This window comes from Bolinopsis microptera, chromosome 1, assembly GCF_026151205.1.
Source record: "Bolinopsis microptera isolate Bmic1 chromosome 1, MBARI_Bmic_1.0, whole genome shotgun sequence".
Taxonomy (NCBI): Eukaryota; Metazoa; Ctenophora; class Tentaculata; order Lobata; family Bolinopsidae; genus Bolinopsis; species Bolinopsis microptera.
Window position 1 is genome coordinate 8,702,923 of NC_087072.1, and position 25,298 is coordinate 8,728,220.

The window sequence follows — 25,298 nt, forward strand, 5'->3', positions numbered from 1 at the left end:
TGTAGTCTGATCTTATCAATATTTGCGTGTCTAAGTAGTAACCTATCACTCAATCATTTAATTTAGTCTGATCTTCGCAACAGTTCTACTTATTATTATTATGAATTATCCTCGACTTAGGAATCAGTTAGGAATCAGCCTCTTTAAACTTTTGTTAGGTCAGACTTATATAACTTTTAAACGTGACGTATTTTCTTCTGTGGAAGATATCGTCATTTTAAAATTCTAGTTAATAATCATCCTTGAACTGAGCTATGGGGATTCATTTATGTTTCAGTTTAATTTATGGTATAAATATGATTAAAGCTATAAATAATAAGCTATATTGAGCTTTAATAAATAATAATATTCAATAGCCTTGGTTAAAATTAGTGGCGTGATTTGATTGGTTGCCGTTGTAAGCAGATTGTCGCTGTCTGGTGTCAGGAAGATATGGCCCACCTCTCCCATAAGTATACTTAAATTGATTCCAGGGATAATATCTTGTAGTAGAGACTAGGTAGGACAAATGAAACTACTGTTTAGGAGGAAACGCGAGCTTTCAGTGTGCTACACTTTCATCAGGCTAAAATTAAAATTATTGTTAGGATAAAATTACAATCACTAAAAATGTAAACATAGGATATGCAAGTATCTAAATGATATATATATAATCATTATTTTATCATGATACTGGTAAACAGCGAACCTCTTCAGGAGGCAGGATCTTATACTTAAATTAGTCAATACATCGTCTTTGTTAATTTGAAATTATTATAATAAATAAATAAATTTATTAGTATATCCAAAGTTTAAGCTTATTTAAGTTTAAGCAGATCAAAGGTAAGGTAAGGTAATGACGGCTTCTAACATTCTGAGGTTACCATAACCACCATAGCAACTACAGCTGGTTCCCTAGCAACGAAGTACAGAAGTAATTTTTCTGATAATTTCAACATTTCGGTTTTTGACAGGCTTCCGAGGACTCTATTAGTCTATAATACTGTGCTAGCTTATTTGTTAGACCTGTCACCCAAACTACTCCTTAAGTTCCGTGTCATTCCTGCCTAGTCACGATCCAACTCCATTTTATTTTCATGTTTTAATCACGGAATGTTCTTAAACCTCAACCAGCCGACCTGTCCCCGGGGTGGATATAATATCTAAATGTCAGTTTAAAATGCCCCCCATTGCGCACAGAATGTCAGTAGAATAAGCTGACTTCATAAAGAGCTCCCTCTCTGCCTGCTGCTCTACTGGAGAGAACTAGACTGGTTTGACGCATATTAATCAAATTTAAGTCAGTCTATCTATCTCTCTCTCTCTCTCTCTCTCTCTCTCTCTCCTCTCTCTCTCTCTCTCTCTCTCTCTCTCTCTCTCTCTCTCTCTCTCTCTCTCTCTCTGCTGCAGTAGAGCAGGTAGATTTTAGAGATTTTACCTCAAGCTACCCAAGGTTTGTTGTGGTTGGCACGCCACTTATACATTTCTCACTTCAACGTATCTTATCATTGTTCCACAACTCATGCACCTCCTCCCCTTTTGTTCTACCTCTCTTCCACAAGTATTTAGCCAATTCTCTGAACTCTGTACCCTGTCCCCCTTTGTCCACCTTTTTTCCCCTTTGTTCAACAAAAATCTAGCCAACTCTCTGAACCATGCAGTATGCACGCTGTTCCCCTTTGTTCCCTTTTCCTCCTTTGTTCCCTTTTTCTCATTTTCTTAGTTCATAGGGATTTGACAAATACCATGTACTGTTCTTTTCAGGCCTATCTGTGGCCCTCCCACTACTTAACTCCCAAGAGCAGACTAAGGACATGTGTCAAGTCATTAGACCCGATTGAGGGAGATTTAAAATGTCACAGCTTTAAAGTAGCGTAAGGTTACAAGGAGGTGATACTTGTAGTCACCCTCCTAATCTCTACACAGCAAACAGTAAAGACCCTCGCTAATTCTCCCGACCATCGTGTCCACTTTATGTTTCCATTTAATGGCTTGTTACACAGCAGTGAGTAATGTGAATACAAAGCAGTGGTATGTAACAGCCTCTGCTGCTGCTGCACCCTTTTATTCGTAGTTAATTAGTTTGAGGTCCCACAACAAAACTCTGCCCTGGAGAACTTTAATTTACGTGAGAGGGTTGTTGGGAATCTACTTACTCTGTGAGGACCACAGAATATTCAGTAATCAACTGGTTAAATAGAATTATAAGTTTATTATAATATCTTCAGCTGGTTTAACGTTCATATCAACCTCGCTAGTAACGTTTAACCCAGTAAAAGTTATAAAATGTATGAATATCGACGGTGCGCTGCTAAAATCTTTCAATTTTATAATAATTATAAAGCGTTTTAGTTGGGCATGTTGCAAAGCTGTGTAACCATCTCCTTTGAATATAAGATCGTGTTATGCGCATAATATCATTATGATCATTCCGGCCAGAGTAGCTGCTATTTTTGCGTGGTGACTGGTTTCTTGGCTCCCCGGGAGATGGAGAGACTGTTTGCCGGGTGTCCATTAAGTTCCCCCATAAGTTTCCCTCCCGATATGGAAATATTATACTATCCTTTTGACGGTTTGGCAACGACCTATTTATAAACTGACCTGCTATCTACACTATAATATACTACTATATTCTAGATAGCACGTACACTAGAAGGGTTTAACGTCTTGGAATACAATTGCCTTTTACCATTCTTTACACCTGAAGATCGTTTAACGATACCCAACAACATACTGCACCAGGCCATTGTTCTGTTCTTATCTTAGATTCCTTTATTTTCTGACTTCATAGAACAATGAAAGGAGCAGTCTGTATTGTATTGAACCATCTACCCCTGTCCCTCGTCACAAGGACCTGCAGATATACAGCCTTTATCATTGAACATCTATATTGCATACTATCATTTTCCGTGTTGAAATCATTTTTAAGAGCCGGAAATAATTGTTAATGGTCTTATCGTGATATTTTGAGATTCATACTTCCTTTTTCTAACGGAGCCGGAAGATAGAACTCTTTAGACGTTTTCTCGTGTCAATTCAATAAGAAACTCGCTGCATAAGTAACAGTTAAAATTACTATGTCCACAGCTGTTTTCTAATCTACTATCCTTGCACTTTCTTATCTTAATTCACATTATCCCCGGAAAGGGGGACTTAAAACCGGCACGACGCCGAATTAATAAAGACTCTACAAAAATTATCATTTATACAAATCTAATTTACCTGTTCTGGGTTTACTTATTAAAGCGGTCTGGGTGCAAAACGGAAACTGTAACTGAACTTTGATTATAAATTATCATAGCACACTTATCACGCCACTGTCTGCTTCGTGCCCATAATTTGTTCGATAAGATAATGTAATAATGATTTTGGCACAAAATATTAATTTTCATTTGAATGCCAAGCTTGAGTGGTAAATTGATGGACATACCACCCAAAATTCCTCGCCCTATTTCCCAACTTTCGAGGTCCACAAGTACGCACTGTAAGTGCAATATCTGAGATGAGGGTTGCTAAACACTAATTACAGGTTCAATAAGACGGCATTCTCCTAAATAGTAGCAGTGGAGATGTGTGGTGACTAATGTGGGGAGGCATGTGCTGAAAGAATAAGTGGCCACTATTTCTCTCGGGGTCCCCCGTTAAATATTACTGCACCATCTGTTAGGGTCTTGGTTGATGCAAGCGATAAAAATATTTGAGTTATATAATACAGTAAAAGATATGTTGTTGATTTGTTATCATGTCTGTTTGTTGGGCAAGGAGCAACCTATTATATCTTTATATTATGCTTTTACCAGTCACAACATAATTACTACTTCAAGGTTCTCAGTTCTGTTAAATAGTCCCTAAAACCAGTTTAGGGGTTTATTGCAAATTTAGTCAAAATGGTTACATTAATCCATGTGATTAAGTGAGACATGTCAATCTCCTTATACCACGACAGGTTGAAATACCAGCTAAAATCACACTAGTGACAGTGGTAGTACCACTACCAACATCATGAGGCATTATTACCCCTAATAAAACGGCACAGCATTCGTTCCAGTTCCAAGCCTCCACACTTTTAGTAGCACCACAGATTTCCAAGGAGTTTTAATATCTAATCGAAGTTTCTCAGAACGATCCAAGGGGGAATTTAAAAGGTGTCACTGTGTGTTACAGGGAAAGAGAAAGATAGAGCTGCGTGGTGCCTGACTGAGGGAAGTAAGGAGGTGTCACTGTGTGTTACAGGGAAAGAGAAAGATAGAGCTGCGTGGTGCCTGACTGTCCAATCAACCGGTCATCCGCCCCATATTTGGTTTAATCAGGCCAGGGAAAAGCTTGTTCTTCTCTCTGAGAGAGAGATTGAGAGAGGAGCCCCACGTTTTCGGTGTAGCTGTCAGAGGGGAGTGTAGTGCACAACTACAAGGTGTGCTTATTATTATTGGTGTGGTGTGAGGGGCGAGGGCGACTCTACCCTCATCAGTCATCTGCAGTCCATGTTGAGTACCACTGGGCAAGGGTGTTATATGTTCGTTTGTTTGTTTATAGAACCTGTCCCCAATCTCGTATCTGGAAATGATCCAGCTCAAGGGTTGAGTGTAAATACGGGTGGTATCTGCAAGGATATTCATTAAGCATTCTGACTTCTGTAAAACTGCAGTCACAATTATTCTGCTAGAATGTTTAGTACTTTGGATCGATATCAAATTAGTGGACAGTGGTACTTGCACTCAAATTTTACGGAGACACTGGTCACGATAACCCTTGATTCAATTTCAGGAATACTGCCAGATTCGTGTGACAAACGTCTGCCCCAAAATTGTATAGTGTAGTTTTCACTCTTCTAATATCGACCCCTGCGTGTCCTGCATGCTCCCACATTTTAAATTTATCCCAAATTTTTGAACAATGTACTGGAATATTACAAACTGAGTGATGTATTCACTGTCCTAGGTACTCACGTTTCTTGTGAAACGTGAGTTAATTCCCTGGTTGCTATACTGATGTAGTCAACTGTAAGGTCGGAAATGAAAAATATATCACATATATCATCGATACTAAACCAATTATTGAGCAATGACAGCCTCGTAGTTGATTCCTGGGTTGTAGTATCACCGTTAAAATGTGGTTTTCTCAGTATTCCTCAAGTTATGTTCAAGTTTAGAAGTTTAGTGCATTGAGATAGTCAATAAATTACAGAGTTTATTACTCAGAAGTCAGCAGTCAGTTAGTTAGAACTTAAATTTGGGAAAATTAAAACGTGTGGAACCCCACGACGTCCGACGATAAAAGCGTTTAAGACCTTGAGAAATATCTAACCCGAGGCCCAGTGATTCAGTCATTTCCGCTCTTTGAAGTGTAAAAATATTTTAAAGAATTCTTTTTTAAAGAAGTACTGTATAAGTTTCGATATACCTGTGTATTAGTTTAGTTTTACTCAGACCACTTAACTTATCTTATGACTTATTTAATGTTTGTCTACATTTTAAGAGACATTTTAACCGTCCGGGAACCCACGAAGATAAAGGGATTACCAAATTTGACTTCTTTAGTAGTTCTTTGGAATGAAATTAACGTATACCGGATGCATTTAAAAAGTACGGAAGTGTAAAAACGAGGACCCTGTATAATATATATCGTGTTTAAACCTGACAAACCTGTATCCTCTGCTTTTGTATTGTGATAGTCTACTGCACTGTCCAATGTCCATGCTCGACATATTTAGTCTTCTCAAGTTCCCTGATTGGTCACAGCTGTTCCTCTTGTTATGATTGATCTGATTTTTTTAAACGCCGCCCCGAATAAATTCTGCTATGAACTATGAAGTTTATAATTTTTCTTGATAAGTTTAAGCTACTGATTTGTCCACAGTTCGATTATCGTCAGTCAAACAATTATATCAAAAACGAAATATTTTCTAAGTTTATAATACCGAATAAGCATGTAAGCATGCAAATATTCATTTTCAAGGGGTACAAAACCATAAAAAAAAAGGGTACAACTTCAGATCAAAAACATGATCTTTGATTTTCTCTGTATTTTCTGTGGCCACCCGATCTCAGACTTACCAGCACCTGCGTGAGGCTACTCAACAAAATGTTTACATTTTATCTGGTACTACAAGTAATGGGAACTTGTCGTGGGGTGGTGGTGGCTGACAGCTCACCATTATAATCAGACGAACGAGGTCAAACCACCATCATCTTAGTATTAAGTACAATTATAAAGTTCTGAGTAAAGCCCACACACACACACACACACACACACACACACACACACACACACACACACACACACACACACACACACACACACACACACACACACACACACACACACACACACACACACACACACACACACACACACACACACACACACACACACACACACACACACACACACACACACACATACTATATTACATATAATATTGGCCCCCTCTCTCTCTCTCTCTAGCTCTATAGTTTTATAGTCTCGTAACGGTGTACATTGAGGAGCAGTCCAGGCGGTGGTAAACAGTACATCAGTAGGAGAGGTACTTTACGTCTGTTTAGCATCTAGGTGGTGTCTTTGTTTGTTACACTAGAGTAAGTACAAGTGTGCCTGGACGTCTGTATGACATGTTGAACTGCCAGCTCCCCGCTAACAGCCCCACTCTGCTCCTTCATTTAGCCAGGCTCCCTGCAGCTGGTATTTACCTCCACGCTTGGGCGCTTTCGCCTCTGTTTATCAAAGTTAAATGAACGTGCTCGCCGCTTCTGAGATTATTAACTGGTAGTGGTTTATTTTCAACAGCTTGCGCTTCCACTCCCAGCCTGGCTCTAGCTTTACCCAAATGGATTTAAAATTGGTAAATTATGCTGGAAATGTAGATTTCATATTTCCCAGCACGATGGTGGTATGAGTGTTCTCTGGCACTTTGCCAGTTCAACTCTCTTATACCTAACCTCCCATGTTTCACCTCTCACAACATAGCTTTACTAGTAAAGTCTTCACGTTTAACACTGTCAATTAACTGACTAATTAGCTGTACTTGGTAGCTTGTGGGGAGGCGTTCTGCACCGTTTATGTTTGACCTGGTCATCAGTACTGCATTATTTGTCTAGGTTTTGTCCTCTCTCAGTACAAGCAGGCATATCTAGCTAGTTGGACACACTGTCCTGTAAATCATTATAAGCCAGATGGCGGGGTTATTGTACACAGGGCACTTGTTATGTTATTCCTTTTGTGTTATGTTATTTTATTTTATTTTAAGTTATTTTATATTTTGTTACGTAATTTTATGTTATGTTGTATTATTCCCTTTATGTTATCTTATGTCATTTTCTGTTATTTTGTGCTATTTTAAATTATTTTATGCGCGAAGTAAAAATTGATTAAAAATTAGATAATCAAGTAATAAATAGATAAATCCGAATGTATACAGTACAATTATAAATCATTAAGTTAGTATTCCCACAATAGATGCAAATAATTATAGTCTGCAGGAAGTTTCTTTACCACGATATCGCAACAAGTTTTTGCAGTAAAAGAAACCAAAACACTCAAGTCTCAAGAGTTTAAATTCCCAAATAGTCAGACTGAGCAGGTTGAGCTGTAGTAAAACACAGTACTTGAGGTGTTAAAACATTTTCATTACTATCTTCAGTAACATCCTCTAATTATTTGTTATATAGTAGTGTTGAAAGTATTAAAACACTCAAGTCTCAACATTTCAATTTCAATACGTCCAGTGTCGCAGCACATCACATTCATTTTGCTGTGAACACTGAACAATGCGGATAACAATTGATATTCCACTTCTGAAACTTCACAATAGATTTTAAAAGATTATATCTTTCGCTCCGGTCTGTTATCTGTTATACTCGTTCTAGACTCTATTATATAATATAACATTATATAAAAGTCTCATATACCACTTTCCCATCATATATATCAGAATGGTCTAGACCAAGGCAGGCAAGGCTCGTTGCCTTGCTTTTGTTGATGCGTATATAAATTATCTTCTCTTTTCTTTGATCGGAGTGCTATTATAACCTACAAGCTGTTGTTAAGTTTTCCGATCTTATGTGCTTTTAACTAAATTAAACGATCTCATAATATACGAATAAATGATGGGCAAACGATATCTATCAGTGCAAGTTTATAATAAAACCTAAAAATTTCACATATTTCTGTATGTGACCATTTATATTAGACATTACAAACTGTGGACTAATTGTACTGTTCTAGCTATTAACGATCTATTATTACAACTTTACAATATCTCTCTGCAGAACTGCTCATTATATGAAAAACTCAAATATAATCCAACAGTAAGGCGTTCTTGCATCACTAATCACTCTTTGATGCATATAAGGGCGTTCTACAGCAAGTATTATTAATTATATTCCTCCACATCTACATTTAGTAAGTAATGTCCGATTACATCTGTTATCCCCATATATATACACAATAGTCCACCCCAACCATTTCCCATACCTAAGATAATTAAATATGCCACATTAACATATGCGTCCACTGCAACTCCCTGTCTCGGAAATCTAACTCCCACGATCCCAACTGAGCTGGGCTGGAAATTATGTGGAACTGTCATTACGTGGCCAGTGCTTAACAGTCACTTAACAGTTACTTAACACTTAACAGTCACTTAACGGATAAGTATCCACTATCCCTATTCGCAACTTAGTCTACCCAAAATATTACACATATAATATATAACATTATGATGTTAGGTAGCTCAGTGCTAAGTAGCAGTTTGTATTGATAATAATAACATGCCTCTCTGTCACGAGAGTAAGGGAGGTTGGTGGAGGAGTGCCGGCGTGGTTTGGGAGGAAGTCTGTATTTCCTCTGACAGTAATGATATATTATACCGCAACCTCGAGTAATAATACTGTTGGGAGGTTGGATGTTATTTATGTAATGATAAGGCTGGTTGTATGTCAGGTGCGCGGGATATCCTTATATTTTTGTAAGCGTGACATTTATAAACTGGTAGTGCGAGTTCCGACCCCAAGTTTGGTTAATAGGTTTGGTAAAAATGGATCAAAATTTATGATTATTATTGTCTAGGAACTGCTTAACTTAATACTCATTTTATGCATGTTATCAAATTATTTTTATGTGGGTTTAACAATTAATTCCTCAATCATAATTGTAGTTTGTACGAGACCTTCAAGTAGTAAAACAGCAGACAGAGAAATCTTGATATTAATTGTAGATTCACAAAAGATAATCTCATGAGACTGTGATATTTACATAAAAATACTGAAGGGCTGTAAAATGTTAATTTAATCATAATTAGCAGATATAATGAAATATCTACAACATGGCAAAAGATCTAGAGTAACGAAGCCTCTTATCTCCTTCTTTTACTCTCTTCATAATTCATATTCATAAGTTGAACTGATTAAACATAATTTATAATTAGTAATCAGGGATTACTAGATTAGCATCATCACGGTCATTAACAGCATTAATGCTGTGCGTGTGTGCGTGTATGACAAGGTCAATTATTGTGTTCGAAGTGAGCAGTTTTGCTTCAGTTTCTCATAAGCTTATTGATACATAGATAATCATTATTATAATATCATCTTATCGAATAAGGATGACTCACGAGCCTTAGCGAGGTATAGATTGTGTTATCAGTTAACAATACTCGGCGCAGAACATATTACTTATTTGATTAAATTCTAATGAAATTCTTAATAGAAAAAGCCATTTTAATTCCAGTACGTCCACTTCCATTTATTATAGCAATCCATCTTTTGGCAAGATCCCGAAGATAAATTCTCCGAGAATAGCACAGTTAACCAATTTTACCGAAACGTACCAACCTATTATATATTATGACGGTGATGATAATGGCATGGTGTTGTGCTCATGATTTATATCCCCATACATCCAGACCTCATCACAAACAGTAAAGTGTAGCAGCTGGAACTGGGCCTAGCTGAGGGGGACAGGGAACTGGTCCTAACTGAGGGCCGAGGGGGCCAGGGAACTGGGCCTAGCTGAGGGGCCAGGGAACTGGGCCTAGCTGAGGGGGCCAGGGAACTGGGCCTAGTTGTGAGGGCCAGGGAACTGGGGCTAGTTGTGAGGGACAGGGAACTGGGCCTAGTTGTGAGGGCCAGGGAACTGGGCCTAGTTGTGAGGGCCAGGGAACTGGGCCTAGTTGTGATAGCCAGGGAACTGGGCCTAGCTGTAAGGGCCAGGGAACTGGGCCTAGCTGAGGGGGCCAGGGAACTGGGCCTAGTTGTGATAGCCAGGGAACTGGGCCTAGCTGAGGGGGCCAGGGAACTGGGGCTAGCTGAGGGGGCCAGGGAACTGGGCCTAGCTGAGGGGGGCCAGGGAACTGTGCCTAGCTGAGGGGGCCAGGGAACTGGGCCTAGCTGAGGGGGCCAGGGAACTGGGCCTAGCTGAGGGGGCCAGGGAACTGGGCCTAGCTGAAGAGGCCAGGGAACTGGGCCTAGCTGAGGGGGCCAGGGAACTGGGCCTAGCTGAGGGGGCCAGGGAACCGGGCCTAGCTGTGAGGGCCAGGGAACTGGGCCTAGCTGAGGGGGCCAGGGAACTGGGCCTAGCTGAGGGGGGCAGGGAACTGGGGCTAGTTGTGAGGGCCAGTGAACTGGGCCTAGCTGTGAGGGCCAGGGAACTGGGTCTAGCTGTGAGGGCCAGGGAACTGGGCCTAGCTGAGGGGGCCAGGGAACTGGGCCTAGCTGAGGGGGGCAGGGAACTGGGGCTAGTTGTGAGGGCCAGTGAACTCGGCGTAGCTGTGAGGGCCAGGGAACTGGGTCTAGTTGTGAGGGCCCTATTAAGAGATATATCTGGGTGTGTTTTCTTGGGAAATACCTCACGGTATAAGCCAAGTAACGAATAATTCAATACCGGGCATTATACTTGTAAACCATACCACTGTTACTGATTACTGCACCCCGATATAGCATATCTGGAGAGTATTTATAGGACCATGATCATACCTGTGTTCTATATTTAACCGGAATCACTATGAGAGCATATCGCGATATTCAACCACATCATCATCATTCATCATGATGACCGGTATGTTATTGTGGAGTGGCTACATGTGTGAGAGCAGCATTCTTTACATACTGTCCTACTGTTAACCCATTATCTGGTTATTAGTTACCACTAAATGATGTGTACACACGCTCTCATGCTGTATCCTATAATAGAGGAGAGTTGCAATGCTATTTCAATGCTATTTGAACTATTCAGTTGTCTCCGCGACAATCAATTGGGAGTTTACGCAACAATACTAATGAGCTGATGAGCTATTACTCAATGTACATCATATTGCATATCTTAATATATATCTTTTCAAAAGAGTCATCATGATCCTCCAAATCTAGTTGCAGGTTGCCTGGCTCTATTGTAGAGATTAAACTGCTGACAGAGCGCTACTAGGTCATTCCACTGAGTGGTATTGTGTTGTAAGTTGTGTTGTTAGAACTGGGCCCTTCCCTTCCTAACAATACTGGGTGTTGCAACTCTGGTTTATTGTGCAATTCAGATGAGAAACTTGGCTGGGGAGTGTGGATAAGTGTAGTGATAATTCGGGGTATCGTTTCAGTGTGTTTGCTGTTTAGGGAGGGGGATATTAAATGTTTCCTTGCCTTTTAAATTTTAATTGGTAATAGTAGGAGAGTAGTACCCTTTATAAAGAGTGATTACCATAAATTATTATAGATTGTGGTTTGCATTTATAATTTATATACCACTGTTCAAGAAACCTCAATACTCACATACTTTTTCTTCAATTTATTTATTTTCCAGTACTATTTTGTTTAATAGCTGGTTTAGAAACCTACTCTTTCTTCAAGCTTTTACAATTAAAAACTTGTGAGTTTTTAATTTATATTTTCTCCGTGTCTTATTATAAATAGTTAAATGTTTGGAATATTAGAGATAACAATGGGCCCTACAGTTTATTTTCGTGCATGAAACATAATAGGAGAAAGGCACATGCACCATACTATATAGTTGGAAACATCTAGTATATTCTTGGCACTTAGCCTGGATCATGCCACCTTTTAGGTGTTTGCGAAATGTGTCAAATTCCGGTTAAAGTGGATTTTATCTAAATCTGGAATAATTTTAGCGGCGCGGTGGTGCATTAGCACGTAGCTGCTTAAATTCGTATTAACGTGTCAGTAATTTTGACGCGTACAGTGATTAAGAGATGGAGTTATGTGGTGTATAAGAAGTTAATTGGTACTGGCAGCTAATGTCAATCTACGTTGTTAATATATTGTTAAGGTCAAGAAAGTAGCGACAGCTTAAAGATGGCGGTTTATACCTTATCTATCAAATGATTTATATTTTTGGGCGTTGGCCTGATGGATGGTGCCCTTCCTATCTACAATCCTATCAAAGTTAAATATAAAGTACTTTGTTGATAACCTTAAGATGATAGACATTAGATTATGTGTCAAGATGACCGAGTGAATGTCCAATGGTATGAGTCATGAGATTGATAAATAATAGGAATATCGTATCATTAAATTGCTGCAAAAGTTACGTTTAGGTAATTGTATCTGTGTACTACCCACACTTAGTATCTGTTAATCTTGTCCATCACAGTAGTTAACACCGGAGACGCCTGACCTGCGTCTCATTTCTCGGTCAAGACCTTAAATAAAGGTCTTTCCACTATCCAGTAGCACGAAAATCGATGATCCGTAAACTTAACAAGGCAATATTTCTTATCTAAATACTCCTAGAGTTTGACTAAAGAACCTATCTTTCGCCATGCTCCGCTAAGTTGGATAAATGATTGCTTTTGGTTCATACCATGAGCAGTCTGGTAAATTGTATTCTAATTCAACCTATTTTTTGTGCTTCGGATTATTGCTCATCCTTGTGATGAGCATTACTCCTTGTCCAGAATGGATTCTCTCAAAATAATCCCATGTCTTCTAGAACTCTAGAACAGGATCTTCAAAAACAGGATCTTCAAGAACAGGATCTTCTAGAACATTTTCCAAACTGATGCACATGTACATTATAACGTGATATATATAACGACTGGAGCAGCAAGATTACAAGCGGTAATAAGTGTGTGAGCAGGTGCATCCAGAAAGGGCTGTAGAGAGAGAGAGAGAGAGAGAGAGAGAGAGAGAGAGAGAGAGAGAGAGAGAGAGGGAGGGAGGGAGGGAGGGAGGGAGGGAGGGAGGGAGGGAGGGAGGGAGGGAGGGAGGGAGGGAGGGAGGGAGGGAGGGAGGGAGGGAGGGAGGGAGGGAGGGAGGGAGGGAGGGAGGGAGGGAGGGAGGGAGGGAGGGAGGGAGGGAGGGAGGGAGGGAGGGAGGGAGGGAGGGAGGGAGGGAGGGAGGGAGGGAGGGAGGGAGGGAGGGAGGGAGGGAGGGAGGGAGGGAGGGAGGGAGGGAGGGGGGGGAGGGAGGGAGGGAGGGAGGGAGGGAGGGAGGGAGGGAGGGAGGGAGGGAGGGAGGGAGGGAGGGAGGGAGGGAGGGAGGGAGGGAGGGAGGGAGGGAGGGAGGGAGGGAGGGAGGGAGGGAGGGAGGGAGGGAGGGAGGGAGGGAGGGAGGGAGGGAGGGAGGGAGGGAGGGAGGGAGGGAGGGAGGGAGGGAGGGAGGGAGGGAGGGAGGGAGGGAGGGAGGGAGGGAGGGAGGGAGGGAGGGAGGGAGGGAGGGAGGGAGGGAGGGAGGGAGGGAGGGAGGGAGGGAGGGAGGGAGGGAGGGAGGGAGGAGCGAGCGAGCGAGCGAGCGAGCGAGCGAGGGAGGGAGGGAGGGAGGGAGGGAGGGAGGGAGGGAGGGAGGGAGGGAGGGAGGGAGGGAGGGAGGGAGGGAGGGAGGGAGGGAGGGAGGGAGGGAGGGAGGGAGGGAGGGAGGGAGGGAGGGAGGGAGGGAGGGAGGGAGGGAGAGAGAGAGAGAGAGAGAGAGAGAGAGAGAGAGAGAGAGAGAGAGAGAGAGAGGGAGCCTCTAAATAGTGTGCTACTGACGGTAGTGAAATAACAGTGTGAAATGTTTGCCGTATTGCGTGAAGAAACAGGGCCACGGTATTAGGGAGATTGGTTGGTATTAGTACCGGCCCATGTATAATGTATTATGTATATTACATCTACTTGAGAAGTTTCCTGTATACGGGGAGTGCCTATTATACAGAGAGTTTGCTCATGCGTTCACTCGTGAGATGCTGTAGCTTGGGACACATTGTTTACAAGGTTCTCCCTTTGTAAGACATCTGCTCTCACGTCCAAACAGGACGTTGATCGCTGAATATTTATAATGGCTTCAATTGTCTTGATTGTCTAAGGTTTATGTTGTTTTAAGTATAAAATCGACTTGAAGCAGCATTATTCATTGATTCATTCAAATTCTTTATTATTGCATCACCCTTAACGACGTTTCCAGCTTTGTCGATGTTGTCTTTTGACTCTTCAATGAGAAACTCTACTAGTGAATAAATATCCCAATATTCAGCCGGGAAGCAATGCACTTAGTGACCTTTACAAAGGTCAGCTGAAACAAATTGGCGTTTTCTTGTGTTCCATTATTGGGTAATCACCTAATTCGCGAGGGAAGACATTTTCTTACCTTCTGTAAAACACCGTTTACGCATCCTACCTTTTCCTTGACATCTTGTAAAGTAGGCGGATTCAAAGTGATGCCGCAAATTTAATGTGTTGTTTGAAAGATGATGCCGCGTATATATTATTATATTTTACGTAAACAGATGTTCAAAGATGTAAAAAAGTCAAATTGAAGTCTCGATAACCAATCTTCACAATTTAGTTGATTTACGATTTAATGCGCCTTCTTTAATCTTTTCCAATATGCTCGCTGAAAATAGGAATTCCCCACTTCTTATTCAGTAAAGAAAATCAGAACCAACGGCCTAGTATTTTTAATTTGTTCACGAACCATTTCTGTATAACAATTGGAACTATCTCACTCATGTAAAAATGACAAGGCCTTTAAAGTGAAGTGTAGTTAAATTATCACAACAACAGTGTACTGTGTGGTGTTTGTACACCAGATGTTAGTTGTTATTATGCTAATTATCTCAATGTAGGGCATTATCGTATAACCGCTCACTTTTGCGCCTCCCATTTTTTGCTTCCTAAGTTCCAACATAACAAACCTTCTGCCAAAATATAAATTTTGCTACCTATTGGAACGCGCGATGAAATACTGTGTGGCAAGAATAAAGCAAACTTCACGCGCGCGATTAATTTTATTTGAATCGATCATTGCATATATATCCAATTAAGCCGCGCGCGGCACTTCTCATCACAATACAATTAATTAAAATGGGTATATACATAGTAGCTCGATCGATTGGTACTTGCCGCAAAGATGATAGCATGGCACCCAACCAGTAACTCCCTCACCATATTTCACAGTCCAATATTTTTTCCCGATCCATGACTCAAAGTGCCGAAGGCACAAAAGAGTCAAGGACAAGGGTTAGCGATCGAGGTTTTTTTTTTGTATATGGTAGCTTTGCGACCGTGCGTGCGTGCCCTCGCCCCCAGTCTAGTTATCGCCCACGTGTCTGCCTGCGCAAAGTTATTTTGCGCGATCATCTGAATTAAACAATTGTTGGCGCGCGGTGCTGAAATGTTCAAGTACATTGTTAATTTTACCATGTACGCATCCCGATAGGGACTAATTGATAGCATTGTATTATTATTTTGAGTTAGTATTACTATTTTGCACAGATCCGTGTCAGGTTGCATAAACAATAAACATATAGTTACAATTACATAGAAATATACACGATTTTCAAATTCAATATAGAATTATATCAACTGGGCGGCGCTCGGCCTGTCACTCCGCCATATCTGCATGCTTATAAACAGCAAAGACTGGGGTCCCCAGGTGGTACTGGTATGGAATATGATAGAATACTTCATCCCGGATCGGGAAATTGAGCGGCCATCCACAAAAGAAAAGCGGCCGCATTTCTTGTTATTTCCAAATAACGTTGACACGGTGTTATTTGGTTCAGACTTCAGAAACACCTGTTCAGTTATTTTTATATCATCCATGGGAACGATTTTACTATATAATGCTTAACAAAATCTTAAGTCAGGGCGTTCATCTGGTATTCCCCTGCGACTTTAGAATCCATAAGTTGAGTGGGGCCTATTAGATCAGGTCATGTGGCTGGTACTTGGTAGCTTTTACATAATGCACGTGGGTACTTTTTTATCTCTCAAGAGTGCTTCTCGACATTATAGTACAGGGTTATCACGTGGGGATATCACGAGAAGGTAACGTGTCAAGTCGACCCTTTCTGTTGATGGGAAATATATGAATAATCCATGTGATCGAAACTTCGAACTCCAAAGCACAGCTGATGCGAATCCAATAATAAACGATATGTTGACGATTTATCTATTATTAACTACCTTTACTTTCATCAATTGATTAAAGATATTTATCCTAATTCATTGGAGATGGAGCGAGCTGGTTCCAATAATAAAATCATTAACTACCTTGATTTAAATATTAATATTTCCACAGAAGGACTAGAAATATCAGTGTATAACAAAACCGATGATTTTAATTTTCATGCTGTATCCCTTACATTTCCTCACAGTAACATCCCAACCGAGGTTGGCTACAACGTTTTTTCAAGTCAAGTTCTTAGATATGGTAATGTTTGCACTAGATTGGATATCTTTACCTCCCATCTTCACAAAATATTCAAAATTCTAATTGATAGAGGATATAGCCGTGATAGCCTGATTAAAGGCATTAAACGTTGTCTGAGGAAATATGATAACGTTTTCAGGAAGTTCGGTATTCTAGATGACCATAACATTATTAAAGAACTCCCCTGATATCTTTTGATTTATTGAAACACGGGTACTAACTCTGCTAAACTGAACAAATTCTGAAACTACATGGCTACAGCTAACACTATTAATGCTAAGTACCAAACAACAAGTGGGAGGTGGATCGTTGGTATACCATTAAATCGATTTAACACCGCAATTCCAGTCGCAAGCCTGGGACCACTACTAGCATAGTCACAACATCTACAAAGCTGCCATATAGCCTGACTGACAATTTTCTCGACTGACTGACAATGTTTCTTCTTTTTCCCCATTTAGAATACAAAGATTAGTACATTTTAGCTTATGATTAATATTATATTTTTACCTATAGTTTACCTAGACTGGAGTGGTCCGGCAATCCGACTCTATGTACGCTTGTTGATCTCCCAAATTCTTGGAACGAAGCGGGCGCTAAAATTCCATTCTATTTACTGCCTAGTGACTAATCAATATACATTTCGAGAAAATGTACTGATGGAAACATTTATTAGATCTACCTTAAGATATATAGTTCTCTTAAAGAGATGTGTTGGCCTACCAAAAACCAATGAAGATATGAGATTCAGTAATTTATGCCGCCCCGCGATATGGCCCCTCCTCATTTGCCTCATCAAGGATTGGTAGAGTCTTCAATTTTCATACTATTTAAATAACATGGGATCACAGAGAAAAGATCCTGACTTAGAACCAGCACCACAAAGTCCCCTCTAATTCATATCAACACTATCTGACTCTTGAAAATACTTTATTCAGTTCTTTTGATAGATGTACTTTCTTTTGTGACACAATCTTCCCTAACCATACTTTCCTAGTTTAATGTTACAAGCTCAGTTTCACAAAAACTTAAAAACTAACTTGTCATAAAACTTTAGCATAACATGATGATAATGGACGCAGACTATTTATACGCCTGTCGAATGTCGCTTTACCATCCGACATGAAACTTTACCGCCTGTGACACCAGAAGATGTATCGTATCCTAGGTAGCGATTCTATGTTTTACATTACTCCAGATCTAATTCACCCTTTACTTTGGTATTTTGCTAAGCTTTTTCCCCTGTACTGATCTTACACGTAGTTCTAATAGCGAACAACCGAATTAGGACTTCCGTTATCCTACACAATGTTTTCTAATGCTATCAAGCTAATGAAAAATAATATCGCATATATAATGTTAATTTCAGAATGAATTATTAGAATCATTTATAAATGATTTGTGAACCAAAAATTTGAAATGAACTACCTTACTCACTACTAAGTGAGAACGGTACAATGTTTTTAAAATGCCCTAAAGCATTTTATTTCCGCCTAGCTTTTAATGATATTCCTAATATTTGTCCATAATTTCTGAACCGATATAGAAGTGCACAATCGTCAATCTTGATATTTCCATTCTAAGTCTCTCTTGAATGATTTAAATGTACATCTTTGTTGGGTATATTTTAATGTTGAAGCGTGTAATTAAATAAATGTTAGAATTTATTTATTTATTCATTTATGAATAAATAAATAGATATGTATATATAATATGCTATAAATAGAATCATTGTGCTGGTCCTTTGAATTAAGCAGCTACTGTGTACAAAAATATAATTTATACTAGAAAATCTGTGGTCACAGGGAGGAAGCTAATAGTATTATTTTGTAGTCAGTTTTTATCGTATTAAAAAACATCCGTCACAACCGAAGATACAGCCGATTAAAATGTTGTTCGCACTAAACAGTAAACACAACGTAATATCAACAAAACCGATAAAAATGCCGTTTTAACAATCTTTGCACGTGCACGTGCGTGTAACAACCCTCGTTACCATGGTTACTATGCAACTACTTATTTTCATCTAATTTGCACGTGGGCGGTCGTACATACATTCTACATTCTACAGACAGCATAAATAATTATTTGAATTATAAGAAAGACTAGAAAACCCGTGGTCACAGGGAAGAAGCTAATAGTATTTTTTGTTAGTAAGTTTAAATCGCGTCAAAAAATATCCTAAACAAACCGAATATACAGCCGATTAAAATGTTGCTCGCACTAAACACAACGTAATATCAACAAAACCGATAAAAAATGCCGTTTTAACAATCTTTGCACGTGCACGTGCGTGTAACAACCCTCGTTACCATGGTTTCTACGCAAGTTCATATTTTTCGTTTGTTTTGCACGTGGGCGGTCGTACATACATTCTACATAAATAATTCTTTGAATTATAGTAGAGACTAGAAAACCCGTGGTCACAGGGAAGCTAATAGTATTTTATGTTAGTAAGTTTAAAACCCGTCAAAAAATATCGTACACAACCGAAGATACAGCCAATTAAAAATAAATTGTTGCTCGTACTAAACAAAACCGATCAAAATGACGTTTAAACAATCATTGCACGTGCACGTACGTGTCATAACCCTCGTTACCATGGTTACTACGCAAGTTCATATTTTTTCGTCTAATTTGCACGTGGGCGGTCGTACATACAACAGAAATAATGCTCTGAATTATAGTAGAGATGTTCAAACATCTGGTGTTGCGAAATAGTTTCGTCAAACCAATCTCAATTGTGTGAATTCATTACTTATAGTCTCGTGCAGGGGAGAAGTGTTCTATTACTATATCCTCGCATTTGGCATCTATCTCCATTCTCCATGCGGACTCGTTACTCTGTAAGTTCTAAAATTAGCCACAAGTTTACTGACTTAAAACCCTCGAACTCTTACACATGTGCCTTAATTTATCCCACAATCCTTGATAAATGAAAGGCTCTAATATGGTTGATAGGACCGGCACCAAGCTGTTGATCCCTCAGATTATATGACACACAAAATAATTTTGATTTCAACACATGCGGGGTGCGACTAGTCAGTGATCTGCCTCCATTACAACTTTATAAGTGTTCTTTCCTTGAGGCTGTGGTAAGTTTCTATCCGGCACGTAATTATGTTCCCATGGGTAAGGTGTTGACTGTTGATAGGAGGTTGTAAATTATTGCAAGATTGAGCTGAGCAGCGTGGAGGTGGGATGATGGCTCCGTGTGATGTGTGGGCCACGCCTTTCTCAGTAAGCCAACCCTCCTCTCTCTTCCCCTCCCTCCCTCCCTCTATCTCCCCCGGCCCCCTCTCCCTCCCTCCCTCCTTCTATCTCTCCCTCCCTCCCTCTCTCTATCTCCCCCTCCCTCATTCCCTCTATCTCTCCCCCCCCCCCCCCCTATTTCTCTCACATGAGTCATCCCCACGACTATTAAACCGGTGTTTGACTTGTTAGAGAGCTTTGCTCAGTGATTTAATGGTCTTGTTGACTAAATAAGTTTTGTGTCCGACATCTCACTTATTAGCCGTGCCCATTTAAGGGTCTCTACTTTGGATGATGTGATTGCTTGTTGAAGTTTATTTTAACCACTATTTGTTGAGATGAGGGTGCACTGTTACCATAACTCATTTTCTCCTCAAGTCTTACTAATCTCCTGCAAGTTAAGCAGATGATCACGGTATCTAGAATGTAATTTGCGCTATGACCCAGCCGTCCAATTCTCCATCTCTTTCCTTTGACAAATAGTTAATCGAAATGTTCAGAAGTGGAATTGTCTCAATGTGAATTTACCCTCAGCTCTGTGAAGTGTCACTTTGCTTGATATAATTTGTCTCGTTTCAAATTGTGAGCTATGAAGCACCGAGGAATGCAGATAAATAGTTGGTACATATAATATATTGAATTTCTTCGAGAAAACGTTAAGTAGCGCTCAAACCATGATTTGATACGCACCTCCAACGAATAATAGTACTAATTTAGCTATCTCGATTCATTTTCATTAATACTGGCTCGAACTAGGACTTGTGAATAGCTGCTTATGATAGTGATAATTTTATTCGTGCGTGGTCTTCGTGGTTAAAATATGTGGAAGTGAAATAATAGCTGAAGCAACTATCACTATGTACGGTACTTAGTAATAAGCAACTGCTCGATACTCGACAGTTGTCAAATCATTGCGGTGCTAAAGATATGACATTTTTGCTCGGTTGGTTTGGCTTTTTTGGTCAAATTATCTAGAAGCACATAAATGTTAAGGAAGATTCGCTAAGTGTATACTCCATACTCCAGCATCATTATACTGTCATGCATTTTTAAGTTGAAGGAGCCTCCGAGATATTATATATTTCTTTTATCACCATTTTGCTCGGTATGTTTTCTTATGGATACGTACCCGGAAAGCGAGTTCGTGATATCACGTGATACCATGACAACTGTTTGTTCCACTTATTTAACAGATAAAGACTTCCTTAAATTAACACGTCATAAAAAGGTTTGCCTCATAACTACATCGTATCCGGTTATCCTACCAGACAGTGTGGTATTGCTAATCCGATACCAAATACTGGATACAAACTCTTCCTCAGAATTCTGATTTTCTATTATTATATCATATATATATATAATATATATATATATATCTTGTAAAGGAGAGTCATTTAAAGTATTTTCTGCTGATTAAAACCAAGCCGATCGAGCAGAAGATTTGAACCTTTGAATTATGAAGTATGACTATGGTGCCAGAAAAACCTCTGTCTTCTGCGGTAAAATTTAAACGAAATCATTAATTTTCAAGATCTTTTTTACATTTTTCGTTTAAAGGATGGTTACTTTTCGATTTTGCGCCGTTCAATTTATAGATCTGCATTTGGTTATCGGCTGACTTAAATTTTTTAAAGAATATAGGCCATATCATCAGATTAGCGTTAAAATTACATTGTGTGAGAAAATGTCAAAGAGCAGCTTAACTCGGTCACGTGATTGCTATTACTTCTGCCATGGTCCCGGTTTAATAATTTAATTATTCGTTTATCGTTGAGGGGGCAACGTTTGTCGTCAGTAGCAGAAAAACAGGAAACTGATAAAAATTATCGTGAAGAAATTCGCTTTTGTACGAAATCTCATAAGACATTACTATAACTGTTCTCTTTCTGCAGTAGTTTCACGTGTTTCTCAATCTCATAAGCTACCCTGTCGTCAGTCCTCAAACAACCCGAAATAACCATATCATTTTAGAGTGCTTTTTGAGGTAAAGGATTTAAAACATTTTTATAACCCATCGCCACTGAAGCAGCGTGGACCTTTTATTGGTTCATAATCCCTCAAATTGGAGAAAGAATCATTCAGTGATCAACATAATATTTTCTGGACCGGAAATTGGATTTCAAAGACTTGTTTCACTTATATTCCTTTGACGATATTGTGTCTACGTTGGAATACTTCATGGTGTGTTCCCCAGTTGTCCCTGGCACGTTTTACAATGAGCACGCGCGCGGCTCAGTGTATGTTTGATACCTCACTCTGCATTATATTACATTTGACATGCAGTCAGTAGGTCTCATTAAAATCGTTTCCTAAATGGGCAATTTTCCTGTCATCTCTGAACATAATAGCGTGCTTGAAATGTGACAGGAAGTCAAGAGAGAGAGAGGGAGAGAGAGAGAGAGAGGAAGGGAGAGAGGGAGAGAGAGATTTTCGTTATGTGTTAGCCTTTACCTTTTGACGTTGCTTATATATGGTTATAAATATGCAATACTAATATATGTCTCTCGAAGACGCTCTGCGATTGTCATCGTGGTAATATCTGGATCTTGCTATAAATAATAGCTCATTTTAACTATCATTGGTGACTGTTAAGTGTTGTCACAGATATGAACCTGATTGATAACTAACCATGGTACTTAACTTCGTCAATTATTTGAAAGATAGTTTCCACTCCCGTGGTGGGGGTGTTCCAGTTCTGATCATTAATATCTTTATTAATTATTATGCCCATTTCGTCATTTCATGCTGCCATTTGCATTATACGCGGATAAGAACAGTTTATCATAATGGACGGCGGGGACCGGGGTTACCACCCTACAAATCGTCATTAAAACAAATTGCTTCATTCATTTTACCCCTAGATATTATAGGTATCGATCGGAACTCGTCCAACAAAACGCATACTTGCATAGGTTCATTGACACCTTTACTTTGGTGAACTGAATATGGCCGAATAACATTTTTATTCTTTGTGTCCCTCATATATTAAGCTACGTTGAATATCATTGATACGAATCTCGAATCATTTAGGTTTACTGGTATAATTGTCTCGCCCATCGGTCTTATTGTGCAGTCCTTGAATCAGGATTTAATTTGGTGAATACTGATCAGTAAATTTCCCTCGCATTTCTTTCTAAAGGAACTTCTAGACAGCAGATCTGTTCTGGACACATTGTCTGATATTACAGGCGTGTTTTATACTTATAGTAGAAACATCCTGCAAATCTGGGTATGTCGTACTTGTAATGAACAGGTTGGCAGGGAAACATCAACCCTCACGGCCCAGCACTCTCCAGCCCTTATATCTTTATATAGTGAGTATTTTCGCAAACGACTTGGGGATCCGTTTTTCACTCCAATCAAGTCTCCTCAAGACCAGTACCTACTCAAACTCAACACTAACAGTCATTATATGATGGTTCATTTGCGGTAATGGGGTCACGTTTATGGGACATTATCCTGTCATATCTTCACGCCACTGAAGACCCATTACTGTTTAAAGCAAAGCTATCAGCATTTCTTAAATCGTTTACAGATTATTATTCGATCAAGTAGAGGAAGCTACAATTCTCTCCTAAATATCCTAAGCAAGTATATTATAATAATAAGCATACCATATTTATAAGATTGTAACGAAGTCCTTGACAGAGAACCATGCTAATAGCCAGATCTCCCACTCAGTACTCGTGCTCTGCAGCAGCCACTTCCTCGACTTCCGGCTAATCATTGATGACACCACCCGTCAGGTCTTGCAACCAGCTGTCATAAACCGGTTGCGCAAGCAAGCAGTGCTGGCAGTGTGGTGCTGAGCACTGAGTTTAATAATATTAAAGCTGCAAGAACATGGGCACTGAACGTATATTATTGGAGCTCAACTCCCCTTATCGGACTAGCTGTAATGTTGAGTCATGATTCAGATTTAGAGCCATCGTTATCCTTTCGTGTGCAATTCCGATATAAATCGCGAGTATCGGCTATCCTCTTCGAGCATTTATTAAAATCGGAATTTTTTTTCATCAGCTAAATATAAAGTCCTTCTACATATTATTATAGCCTAATATGTTACATGTATGTATACTCGGTTAATTTATTTATTTTTAGATTGAACTCTTTTTTGATGTGATCATGTTCTATCGTATCGGTCTTGTATAATGATAAATTAAAGAATACTCTCGCGTGGGTACCTACGACGGAAATTTCAGTAAAAACCAGAAAATTCCAAGCCTGGATTAATTGCGAAGTATATCCAATCCAGGCCATGGTCTTAAATTGTCATAGTATATAATAATAATAATATACCGATTGCCAAGGTTTGATGCCTAGGCAGTCGAGACCTCTTATTGAGACCCGATATAATAATAATAATAACGCTTTATTTGTATACCTACCGCTATAAGTAGGTTTTAAATGAATGTATTATATATATATATGTATTTTCTTAATTTCTCTTAATTTTAGCCTGAAACTGTAAAAGTAAATCTAACCATTTCCCTGCCCCTAGCACGCCGCTGTATGGTAAGTACACAGGAGAGGGATCATGCACAATGATGAGTGACTGTGAACAGTACGGCCCTAACGAGGACCACCAGTACGACGGCGGAGGAGGAGGAGGAGGAGGAGGAGGAGAGGGGCTGCCGCCACCACCTCAGTACATCCCTCCTCCCCCTCCTCTTCCTCCTCCTCCTCCCTACTTAGATCCTGGAGTGATGGGGTTTGAGCCGGGTATCCCGTATGAACCTGATACGGTGTACGAGACGGAGCAGATGTCTCTACCTGCCCCTCAACACTATCCTACACTCTCACTCTGCGCTACTTATCCTTCCAACTTCTCCGCACAGGTTAGTGAGGTTGTTCTTATTTTATTGTTCTTTGTAGAGTCTTCTTGTTTTTTTGTTCTTTGTAGAGTCTTCTTGTTTTTTGTTATGCTTGTTTTGCAGGGTGCATTCAAATTCGAGATCAGACATTCTTAATTATTGAATTGTAGGGATTTGACATATTAATATTAATTCCAAATACTTGATATTCGTCAGTTCAACTTCAATATAACTTCTATGACATTCTTGACAATATAATTGATAACGCCGAATATCACGAGGAGGGGTGGGAATGTAAAATTAATCGTCACAGTCGCAAATTTTGTTAATTTTCACTATAGCGAAAATATGTTGTTGCTCAATTTGTTACTATTAATCCTAGAGTGTTCCCGATTTATACTTCCACCATTACCTCAATTATGCTGCGACATGAAATCGTTTAGCAGGAAGCTCTTTGCGGTACCAGTGGCTTTGATGTGAACATAAATGGCAACGAAAACGTTTGTTGCGAAACGTTTGACAAGTTCGTTCGGCATTGACGTAATCAATCATAATCATGAGAACGTGTCTTTCCCTGTCACCTCTTACCTATTTTAGGCACAAACTTTCGTCCCAAATCTGATTA

The 25,298-nt window shown here is 39.6% G+C and overlaps 1 protein-coding gene across 1 annotated transcript in view; it reads left to right on the plus strand.

Moving 5' to 3' along the window:
* The window catches only part of LOC134818830 (uncharacterized), a 54,038-nt gene that overhangs the window by 15,766 nt on the left and 12,974 nt on the right, over nt 1-25,298 (plus strand). Inside the window, exon 4 of the mRNA XM_063828514.1 lies at nt 24,361-24,697. Within this exon, the coding sequence (XP_063684584.1) occupies nt 24,361-24,697 (337 nt within the window). The remainder of the gene's footprint in view (nt 1-24,360; nt 24,698-25,298) is intronic.